Source organism: Ranitomeya variabilis, chromosome 6, assembly GCF_051348905.1.
Source record: "Ranitomeya variabilis isolate aRanVar5 chromosome 6, aRanVar5.hap1, whole genome shotgun sequence".
Taxonomy (NCBI): Eukaryota; Metazoa; Chordata; class Amphibia; order Anura; family Dendrobatidae; genus Ranitomeya; species Ranitomeya variabilis.
The window spans coordinates 368,557,058-368,569,420 of NC_135237.1; the positions used below are offsets into that span (position 1 = coordinate 368,557,058).

General features: G+C 42.4%; 1 protein-coding gene across 10 annotated transcripts in view; it reads right to left on the reverse strand.

Moving 5' to 3' along the window:
* ADNP2 (ADNP homeobox 2) overlaps positions 1-12,363 on the reverse strand; it is a 64,392-nt gene that overhangs the window by 32,472 nt on the left and 19,557 nt on the right. For all 10 annotated transcript variants that reach the window (XM_077270019.1, XM_077270016.1, XM_077270012.1 and 7 more), the window contains one exon: positions 4,184-4,301. In XM_077270019.1, coding sequence (XP_077126134.1) covers positions 4,184-4,291 — 108 coding nt within the window. In that variant the 5' untranslated portion in view covers positions 4,292-4,301. The remainder of the gene's footprint in view (positions 1-4,183; positions 4,302-12,363) is intronic.

Consider the following 12,363-nt stretch of genomic DNA (forward strand, 5'->3'; position numbering starts at 1 on the left):
AGTTGGAAAATTGCGAAATTTTCTAAATTTTTGCCAATTTTTTTTTTCACAAATAAACGCAGGTAATATCAAAGACATTTTACCACTATCATAAAGAACAATATGTCACGAGAAAACAAATGTCAGAATCACCAGGATCCGTTGAAGCGTTCCAGAGTTATAATCTCAAAGGGACAGTGGTCAGAATTGTAAAAACTGGCCCGATCATTAACGTGCAAGCCACTCTTGGGGGAAAAGGGGTTAAGCACCTACACACAGCGTGAGCATACAGTTTGTGGTGCTTTTATTGGTGTTTTGGCAGTTAAATCATACCATTTGGAAGGGCTATAGAGTCGGAGTCGTGGAGTTGGAGCCCATTTTGGTGGAGTCATGGAAATTGAAGAGTCGGAGGTTTGGCTTACCGACTCCACAGCCCTGCCATTTTGGAACCAGCACACTAGTACTTGATTGTTAAACATACCATGCCGACTTTACAAATAAACAAGCTACATCGCATTTGAAATTATGCAACTTGGATTTAAGGGTCGTAAAGATGTAATTTCTCTTTTTCAAATAAACTCATGGATGGTCATGTCTCAGGCTCTTTGGATCACTGAAATCAATCTCACAAAGTGTGGTTAATAATTTGCCAGTTGAGCCCAATTTAAGGAACACTACCTATGAAGCATGTTGCACATTATTAAGCAGGTCACAAGGATCAATATGGGAAAGAAAAAGGATTTCTCTGCTGCCGAAAAGCGTCATAGTGAAATGCCATGGACAAGGTAGGAAAAGGTTAGTTATTTTATGAAAACTTAAGCATGATTATCATACTCATGAAGGGATTTGTGGCAGATACAGAACACAGATGGGTTTGTACACATAAATGCAAAATAAGTAAGGTTTCTTCAGAAAAAGTCATCTGATTAAGAGAGCAGATGTTAAAATGCCATTACAAAGCAGCAAACATGTATATAAAGCTGCTAGATCTTCTGGAATCCTATGTACCTCAAGGTGTAGGATCCTTCACAGGCTTGCAGTTGTGTGTAAACCTACTATTTGGCCACCCCTAAATAGTGCTCACAAGCAGAAACGGTTATGCCGTTTTCATATTAGCGTTTTGGAGGAGCTGCGGACTTCCTCCGTGAAGCCCCGCCCTCGGCCGCACCTTCGCCGCTAGCTCCGCCTACTTCTGCATGCGGCCTGCGTACCTATCTTTAACATTAGGTACACAGGTCGTGCGGTTGTATGCGGATGCTTCCGCATGCGTCGTTTTGACAATGCGGTGACCAGCGTAGGACGCAGCTGGTTGAAATTTCTTTTTTTCTCTGCATCGTCAAAACGATGCATGTGGAAGCATCCGCTTACAGCCGCACGACCTGCGTGCCTAATGTTAAAGATAGGTACACAGGCCACATGCAAAAGTTGGCGGAGCTAGCGGCAGAGGTGCGGCCGAGGGCAGGGCTTCACGGACGAAGTCCGCAGCTCCTTAAAACGCTAGTGTGAAACTAGCCTTACAGAGGTCCAAGACATACAAAAAAAGTCATTTTAAAACTGTCTTGTTTACTGATGAGTGCCGTGAAACCCTGGATGGTAAAGATGGATGGAGTAGTGAATGGTCGGTGGATGGCCACCATGTTCCAACAAAACTGACATCAGCAGGCAAGTGACGGACTCCTATTTTGGGCCAGAAACAAGGAAAGAAAGCTGGTAGGCCCCTTTAAGGTCCCTGAAGGTGTGAAAAATGACCTCAGAAAAAGTACTTTATAGAGATTCTGACCGATCAAATTCTTTCATGGTACAAAAAGAAGAATTGTGCCATTCATAGTACATTAATCTTCATGCTTGACAATATAGCATCTTCTGCTGCAAAGAATACCTTAGCCACTGACTCCTATGGGCATAAAAGGAGAAACACACATGGTGTGGCCACCATCCTGCACTGACCTCAACCCTATTGAGAACATTAGAAATATCCTCACACAAAAAGATCTACAGTGGGGAACAAAAAAAAAAAAAAAAAAAGTATTTAGTCAGCCACCAATTTTGCAAGTTCTCCCACTTAAAAAGATGAGCGAGGCCTGTAATTGACATCATAGGTAGACCACAACTAAGTCAAAATGAGAAAACAAATCCAGAAAATCACCTTGTCTGATATGGCAAGATTTATTTAGCAAATTATGGTGGAAAATAAGTATTTGGTCATTAACAAACGTTCATCTCAATATTTTGTTATACATGCTTTCTTGGCAATGACAGAGGACAAACATTTTCTGTAAGTCTTCAGAAGGTTGGCACACAGTTTGTCGTATGTTGGCCCATTCCTTCATGCACATCTCCTCTAGAGCAGTGATGTTTTGGGCCTGACGCTGGGCAACACAGACTTTCAAATCCCTCCAAAGGTTTTCTATCGGGGTTGAGAACTGGAGTCTGGCTAGGCCACTCCAGGACCTTCATATGATTCTTACGAAGCCACTCCATTGTCCTGGTGGTGTGTTTGGGATCATTATCATGCTGAAAGACCCATCCCTGTTTCATCTTCAAAGCCCTTGCTGATGGAAGGAGGTTTGCACTTAAAATCTCACGATACATGGCCCCATTCATTCTTTCATGTACATGCATCAGTCATCCTGGTTCCTTTCCAGGGAAACAGCCCTAAAGCATGATGTTGCCACCCCCCATGCTTCACAGTAGGTATGGTGTTCTTTGTATGTAACTCAGCATTCTGTCTCCTCCAAACATAACAAGTTTTGTTTCTACCAAAGAGTTCTACTTTGGTTTCATCAGACCATATGAAATTCTCCCAATACTCTTCTGGATAATCCAAATGCTCTCTAGCAGACTTCAGATGGGCCCAGACTTGTACTGGCTTAAGCAGGGGGACACATCTGGCACTGCAGGATCTCCGAGTTCTGCATAGCGTGTTACTGATGGTAGCCTTTGTTATGGTGGTCCTAGCTCTATGCAGGTCATTCACTAGGTCCCCCCGTGTGGTTCTGGGATTTTTGCTCAACGTTCTTATGATCATTTTGACCCCACGGTGCGAGATCTAGCATGGAGCCCCAGATCGAGGAAGATTATCAGTGGTCTTGTATTTTCTTATTATTGCGCCCACAGTTGATTTCATCACACCAAGCTGCTTGCCTATTGCAGATTCAGTCTTCCCAGTCTGGTGCAGGGCTACAATTTTGCTTCTGGTGTCCTTCGACAGCTCTTTGGTCTTCACCATAGTGGAGTTTGGAGTGTGACTGTTTGAGGTTGTGGACAGGTGTCTTTTATACTGATAACAAGTTCAAACAGGTGCCTTTACTACAGGTAATATGTGGAGGACAGAGGAGCCTCTTAAAGAAGAGGTCTGTGAGAGCCAAAAATCTTGCATGTTTTTAGGTGACCAAATACTTATTTTCCACCATAATTTGCTAAATAAATCTTGCCAAATCATACAAGGTGATTTTCTGGAATTGTTCTCTCATTTTGACTCTCATAGTTTTTCTGCCTATGATGTCAATTACAGGCCTCTCTCATCTTTTTAAGTGGGAGAACTTGCACAATTGGTGGCTGACTATATACTTTTTTCCCCACTGTATGAGGCGATTCACATCAAAACAGCAGCACTGGGAGGTTACTCTGACATCCTGCAAGGGAATTTAAGCAAAAACAATCCAAAAAACTCAAGTTTAATGGATGCAAGAGTTGTGAAGGTGATATCAAAGAAGGGGTCCTATGCTTAGAAGAAACTTGGCCTGTTAAGATGTTTTTGATTGAAATAGCTTTTAATTTCAGTAAATGTAACCTCTTAATGCTTCAAATTCAACAGATTAACATTTTCAATTCTTAACAGCCTATAAAACATTTGGAAACTCTGTTGTACATAATTTGGAACAGTACATTGAGTTGTTTTTTTTTTTGTTGTTTTTTATTTTATTATGGGAGATTTGTCTCATTAAATTTGATTTATACCCTGAACGGTTGAAGATTTGAAAATTATACTGACTCATTTGTATCCACCATTTAGAAAAGTCAGAAAAAAATAAAACATTTTCATAATTTGGAATGCGGTGAAGTTATCTAAATATGGAACTTTTAAGCTAGCACACTTTGTTACAAAAAGTCAATTTTTGGATTCCTACATGTATAATCTCTGGAAGGGGAGCAGAGCTCTATGGGTTCAGTATCCACAAACATGGATGATAGGATTCCTTACCTCAAAAGCATCTCTGCAAGTTTCTAGACCAATTTGTAGCAACAACTGCTTCACCCTTTTTCGTGCCCTTCTTATTTTCTCAAGATTAGTGACAGGTGTCTGGAGCATATTGGCGGCACTAAACCGAAAAGGGAAGAAAAAACATAATTTAACATCTATTTAATGCACTCTGCATAATTATAGAACGTCCTTGTTACTTCACATCTCTCATGTTGCACCCTGTTCCCATCTTGGTTCTAATTATGCATCTGGTCACCTTTCCCCCTTTTGGACCATTTTCTTTACTGCAATAGTGGTAAAACCATCAACATTAAATTTAGGTTAACAGAACTGAAAAAGGGGTATTTCAGGTGGGAAAATATTTTGAAACCAGCTTAGGCCCCCTTGACAATTCAGCATAATACAGATATCGAAAAAATGGTACCGGTGTAAACGGTGTGTCATCCCTTTTTTTTTTTTCGGAATGGCTTTAGAAAAAACAAAAATCAATTCCAAAACTTCTATATTATGCAATTTTAAACACACAGAACACATGGCGGACAAGTGGATGCCATCCGTGTGCTGCACGTTTTACACTGACCCATAGACTTGTATTGGCCCTGGCCATCCGTGCTGCAGGTAAAAAAAACTACGGTAACATGTCTGTGTGATATGCAGATACGTGGTCCGTGCAAAAACATCACAGATTATAATGGACTAGATGGTGGCCCGATTGTAACGCATCGGGTATTCTAGAATATGTATGTAGTTCATTTAGGAAGATTTCAGAATAATGCAATGAATACACAGGATTTTCTGGGTAAAATGTTTATTATCATTAAATTTTATTGCTCAGAGAACTTAATACAATTGAATGAAATTATGAAACAGATCATCAAAATCCGTAAGCCATTACATGAATATCTAATTGAATTTAAATAAATCAACGAACAAAAGAAGTACATCGACACTAATATATTTGTTAAAAATATAAACAAAAAATATTTTTGTACACATTTTTAGTGAATACCTTTTGACTACATATAAGCAACTTTCCTTGTAACGGGGTAGGAAGAACTTGCACCTTGACGTTGGATCTCATTTTAACACTTGAAAATGCAACGTAGAGTTGTCCATGACCAAAAACAGGCTCCGGTAGATATATGCCAGCACTGTGTAGGGTTTGACCTTGTGACTTGTTTATGGTCATGGCAAAAGCTGGTGTAACTGGAAACTGTCGACGCCGAAGCCTAAATGGAAGACCGGTGTCTGAAGGACATAAAATCAATGCGTGGAATGAACACTTCATCTCCTTTTCCTGATCCAGTGATCACTCTTGCTTGAATGACGTGAGAATGGAGTCCATTAACAATAAGGCTAGTTCCATTACATAGACCATTTTTTGTCTTTAGATTCCACAGCAACATTATGATTTTTCCAACTTTGAGTTGTAGTCTGTGGGATGGCATTCCTGATGGCGTAAGACTATTTAAAAATTCAACTGGATAATGCTCTCGTTCATCATTATCTACATCCACTGAATCATCACTTTTGTACAAATTATACTCTCCAGGCATTCTATCCATCACACGGGAATTTAGCAGAGCCACGTCATCATTCTTGGGACAGAGAATTGCATGAGAAGAGGCCCTCTCAACACTACTTTGGTTGTTCACATCAATGTCTATGCATTGTCCAAAAACATCACTTACGATGCAGTCAGTGCACAACATGTCTTCTGGTATTTCAATAATGTCTTCTCCAAGGTTGTATTCGTTGCTAAGTTCACAGTTACCAAGTTTAAGAAGCCAGTTGCTATACTTTGGGTCCGAAGATCGCATGTTGTTAATTAGTTGGAGTTTATTAAACTGTTTCCAAAAGGTCAGCCATTTTTAAACTGGACTCGATAACATCTGTTCTTGTTCCATTTGGTATGACTGGAACGCATTGCCTAAAATCTCCGCCAATGACAAAAACTTTACCCCCAAACGGAATTTCATTTTTTTCAGCAACATTTGTAGTCATTACTTCACGCAGAAGTCTGTCAATTAAGCTTAAAGCGTATTTGGGTGCCATGGTGCACTCGTCAAGTATGAAAAGATTTGCGTTCTTTAACAGTCTTCCTGAAAATGTGTCTTGTTTTATTCTGGAAACAGATTTCATTGACTGGAATTGGTATCCCAAAGAGTGAATGGATAAGTGCAACCTCCTCGTAAAAGGTTTGCTGCAATACCTGTTGTAGCCAATGGCAATACGACTTTTCCCAACCCTCTAACGTGATGCATTAAAACTTCATAGAGGTATGTTTTACGGCTCCCTCCTGGACCGTCAATAAAGAAACATTTTGGCCTTGCATCTGCTTGGTTTTCTATAGTGCTCACAATAGTGTAATATGCAATCCATTGTTCATTTAAGGAGTTTCTTTTCTCTGTTGCCAACAATAATTCGTAAGCTTCGTCATACTCTGGAACTTGAATTGCAGGCTGTGGCAAATTAAAGTCTGAAAACGTTTTTCCATGCAGTAGTAACACATTTTGGACATCTTTCATGGCATAAGATTCGCAATTTTGACAATTTCCACTTCTGTTGTGAAAATGTAAGCAGTAATCCTCGATTAGATGTTCTTTAAAATTTGCCCAAAGTTGAGCCGGATTTGTAGGTGGTCCAAATACACATATGTAGGCAAACAATTCACGAAGTTGCTTAGGCATATGTAGGGTAACTGCATCTTCTAAAGTAAGTCTCCACACAGCATCATCCAATAGAAGTCCTAAAGCCAAAGCTACAGCTTTAAATGTATCCTGCAATACTCCATTAACTGTTTTCAAATCCTCATAACTTGTAGCTCCTTTGACATGCAGTAGTAACAGCCAAAGGCAATATGTTTCTTGATCCTTGACACTAACAGTATACATGCGTCCAGTTATTCTGCTAACTCCTCGTTGTCTCGGATTCCAAGTTTTATTCCAAACGTAATGCTCTGGAATCTCTCGGTACAAATACTGCCTTGCGTTTTCGTCACGTTGGTTCAGCAAAAACCATTCCATTAATGTTGACGTCGTGCTTAAAGTTTTTGAGACATCTTTGACTTCAGCATCTTCAAAGAAATAAAGCTGCTGTTGTTTTGGTAAATGAATAGCTAAACGTATAATGGCATGGGACGGTGAATGCATTGGAAATGCAAATATCCTCCAAGCAGCTTCTGGAGCACTGACGTATCATGAGTCAACAAAAGTTGATGATTCATCGTGATTGACTGTTTTCTGTTGTATTTCGATGTTAGCTTTGTCATGCCCCTTGTAGATGTACTTGAAAATGGGTATTAGACCTACCGGTAATTTGGTTTCCAGGAGTCCATCCTGACAGCACTCTGGAGGACGTCCTCCTCCTCCTTGCAGTGACAGGAAAAACACCACGAGAGGTTAAAAGGTCCCACTCTGCCCCCTTTCCTTCAGTGTTTTGACAAGTACCACACCATGGATAGATACAATTTGAATTCTTTATTAACCAAATCATATTACAGCTTATGAAATAGTATACATGAGGGGGAAAGTAATGGTGCTGTCAGGATGGACTCCAGGAAACCGAATTACCGGTAGGTCTAATACCCATTTTCCAGGACGTCCCCCTGACAGCACTCTGGAGAATACCAAAGAAAACTCCTTTAGGGTGGGACAACTGCTTGGAGAACCTTTCTCCCAAATGACGTTTGCTGGGCTGCTAATACGTCAAGTTTATAATGTTTGCAAAATGTGTTCACCCTGGTCCAAGTTGCGGCTTTACATATTTGTTCTAAGGACGCCCCTGCTTTAATGAGCTTTAATTCCTGCTGGACAATCTACCCCTTCTGATGAGTAGGCTTTAGCAATTACCGTTGTGATCCATCTAGCTATAGAGGTTTTGGAAGCTTTTTTTTACCCCTATTCTTTCCCCCAAAAAGGATAAATAGGTTAGGATCTTTTCTCCAGGTACAAGTGGCCTCTAGATAGTCTAATACTGCTTGTCTGACATCAAGAGAATGTAAAGATTGCTCTTTTGCATTAGAGGGGTTTTCGCAAAAGGAGGGTAAAATTATCTCCTGGTTTCGGATTTGTACTGAAGCTATGTTAGGGATAAATGATGGATCTAATTTTAAAATTATATGGTCGTCACGAATCTGAAGGTATGGGTCCCTAATAGATAGGGCTTGAATTTCTCCCACTCTTTTAGCCGTTGTAATCCCTACCAAAAAGGCTGTTTTCCATGTCTGAACCGAGATAGGCATGTCTTCCTCAAGGGTATAAGAGTTTTTACATAGAGCCTTGAGGACTAGGTTTAAGTCCCAAGTGGGAGTCAATTGTCTAAAAGTGGGACGTAATCTCTGGATGGCTTTAACAAACCTAATTATCCAAGGGTGAGAGGCCAAAGGATAATCTAAGAAAGTGCTGAGGGCTGAGATCTGCACCTTAAGGGTACTAGGTCTAAACCCCATATTGAAACCAGATTAGAGAAAATCCAGTACTCTGGGAACATCTGGGGTCTCCGGCATCACGGCCGACCTGCCACCCTCCATACAGAATCTTTTCCAGATTTTGTAGTAGATGGCTGAAGTTACCGGTTTTCGACTAGCCTGAATGGTTGAAATGACTTCATCGGATAAACCTCGGGCTTTCAAAATGTCCCTCTCAGGATCCATGCTGAAAGGTGTAATCGTTCCGGGTTTTGGTGTAGGACAGGACCCTGATAAATGATGTCCTTCCATAGAGGAAGTTTGATTGGGTTCTCTGTTGTCATGGATCCCAGCAACGGAAACCAGCTTCTTTTTGGCCAGAATGGTACAATCATCAGCACTGTTGCCTGGTCTTCCTGAATTTTCCTGAGTACCATCGGAATGAGTGCCAATGGAGGAAACGCATAGGAGAGTGGTTCGTCCCATGTTTGGCTTAAGGCGTCGACTGCTTCTGGCATGTCCGAAGGGTTGAGGGAATAGAATCTGGGCACCTCCGAATTTTTTCTTGTGGCAAATAAATCTATTTTGGGAGTTCCCCAACGGTGGCATAATAGTTGGAAAACTTCTTGATTTAGTTCCCATTCTGTTGGACAGATTTTCCTCCTGCTCAGGTAGTCGGCCAGGATATTCTGAGACCCTTCTAAATGCACTGCTGTAATTGACAGAACTGTGTTCTCCGCCCAAACAAATATCTTCTGTGCTAACTCTTGAAGTGGTTTGTGCCTGGGACCTCCCTGGTGTTTCAGGGAGGATACTGCTGTCATGTTGTCTGTTAGAATCTTCACATGCTTGTTTTTTTAGGCGAGAATGATTTCTTCTTAGGGTCTCCCAAACTGCGTAAAGTTCTTTGTAGTTTGACGACTTGTGACTGATGTCTTCGGGCCACCTGCCCTGGAAGAAACTCCCTTCTAGATGTGCTCCCCATCCCCACTGACTGGCGTCTGTGGTGATTACCACACAAGGTGTCAAGATCCATGGTACACCTATTTTTAGGTTGCTGCCTTGTGTCCACCACCGTAATGATCTTCTTACTGTCGTTGATAGTTGAATTGTTCTGTCCAGAGACATTTGACGATGATCCCATACCAAGAGAACTTGATTTTGTAATAGTCTTGAGTGAGCTTGAGCCCACGTGACAAGTGATGCAGGCTGTCATCTTTCCCAAGATCTTCATGGCTGATCTTATGGTAACCTGATGCCTCAGGAACTCTATGATCATCTTCTTTATGGACTCCAGCTCTTCTCTTGGTAGAAAGGATTGTCTGGAGGTAGAATCTAGAAGAACTCCCAGGAATACCTTCCGAGACTCGGGTTTTAGGTGTGACTTCTTTCGATTTACGACCCAACCCAGGTATTCCAACACCGCTATAACTCGATCTCTGTGTAGGAGTAAAGTGTCTTCTGCTCGGGCTACCAGGAGAAAATGTCCAAATAAGGAATTATTGTAATTCCTTGGTTTCTTAAGTACGCCACTACCTCTGCCACCAGTTTTGTGAATATCCTTGGAGCTGAGGCAAGGCCAAACGGGAGGCATTGAAACTGGAGGTGGCAGGTTTGGTCCGGAAATCTTACCGAAAACCTCAGAAGCTCCTGAGAAGTTGAATGGATTGGAACCTGATAGGTCGAGAGTGCACATTACAGAATTTTTGTCTATAAGGTGGATGGTTGACCTTATCGACTCCATTCTGAACCTTTTGTATTTGACGCATACGTTTAAAACTTTTTAGGTTTATTATCATGCGTATTTCTCCTGACGGTTTTGGGATTGAGAATAAGGAAGAGTAGTGACCTGTGCCTATTTCTGATGAGGGAACCCGAACTATGACTTGAGATCTGAAAAGATTCTGAAGGTCTGAGAACATTGGAGAATTGTATGCTACAGTTGTTGGTGAGATACACCTTTGTGGCGCGGGAGATATAAGCTCTATTTTGTAGCCCTCGGATATTATATTGAGGACATATGCGTTCTTTGTGATCTGCCTCCAGTTGTTCAGAAAAAGACTGAGCCTGCCCCCTATACTTATGGCGTCATTGCCTTCCAGGTCTAGAGCTTGACCCAAAAAGGAAATTTCTTCCCCTTCTGTTCTGAGCACAGGATCCTTTATAGGCCCCTCTGCTGGATCTCCACTGGTCTCTATAGTCCGGTTGTTTGCGAGCTGCTGTGCCATGGTAGCTAACGAGCTTTGCACCTCCTCCCGAATTAGACTCCTCATCTCTGATAAGAAAGTCGGTTGTTCTTCTCTTACAACCTTGGAAATACATGAGCTGCAGAGAGCTTTCTTGTATGCTTCTGGCAGCTTTTCATGACATATGGAGCACCGCCTAGACTTCGCCGAGGTCTTGCCTGGCTTTTTTGTCGTTGGGAGGGGTGTTTGTGGAACATCCTTATCCTAGACATAAGAATGGGGACTGCTTAGCGTCTACATGTGTTTGTGTAGGTACATCTGCGCTATGCGCGCTTACCCCAGCCTCCTCACTCCTGACTTCCATATCCTCTGTTGAAAAACAATTAGGCCTGGGTAAATGTATAATCCCATGACAGAAGGACACAGCAGCAGCCGCTGCACTCACCCTTTGTCTCCGGCATTGCAGACACCTCTGCTCCAGCCCTCGTGACTCTGGACTGAATAACCACGAGTATCGTGCACCTGCGGTCGGAAGCCTGTGCAAATTAAACAAATTTTGGGGCCTGCTGCTCCTCACACTGTGGAACGCTGGCCAGATGCACGCTGAGATACCAGGGATCGACGCTCAGTTATTATGCCTACTTCTGCGTTCCATGAAGAGGAACGCATGCTAGGCTGCCAACGTCACCGGAAATGGCGTCCAGGACTGATCGAGAAACGCCGCTGACGTCACCAGAAATGACGCTCGGCTACCATGACTACCTACTTCCGCGTTCGAAGCAGTGGAATGCACGCTGGTCCCCGCTGATTCCGGAAGTTCTCCTGACCCCTCCATGTTCGTGTCCGGAACACGTGGGTCCCTGCGCCTCTTCTCCTACGTGGCGCCGGTGCCTCTTCTCCAATATGGCGCCTGAGCCGAGAGCCCCCCACTGGGAGAAAGCGGCTCTACCCAAGAGACCATCAACTCGACTGGTCTCTGGGGCAGAGGGACTCCCCACCGGGAAGTTTCTACCCTGGGCTACCAACAAGGGGGAAAGATATTGGCCAGCCGCACGATCCCCCTGAGCCCTCTGGTCCGGTAAGCTTCTGCGCTGACTCTCGTGTGTCCCTACATACAGGTGGAGTGGGATCTTTTAACCTCTCGTGTTGTTTTTCCTGTCCCTGCAAGGAGGAGGAGGACGTCCTCCAGAGTGCTGTCAGGGGGGCGTCCTGGAAAAGATATTTTACACTTTTTATTGAAGCAGATTTCTAAGTACGGGTTGTATGGGACTATCCATGAGTTATTTATAATTTTTATGTTGCAAACAATGTTATCAATGTGTTGTCGCCGGTAGGATGGGTAGCTATCCAAGTCTTTAATAGTGTGCTGTTTCAACTCCTTTGGAAACCCTTTTGCACACTTTCCATTTTCCATGCATGGACTTTTTGGATTTGCTACACCACATGGGCCATGAACCATATGAGAGACTACAATATTATACAGTTCAGGATACTTTTCTTGGTTAGGAATTTCAGCCCACACTATGTTGTCAATTTCTTCCTCCATACGAAACTTGGAATCTGCGTCTAAGATAATTAGTATATGC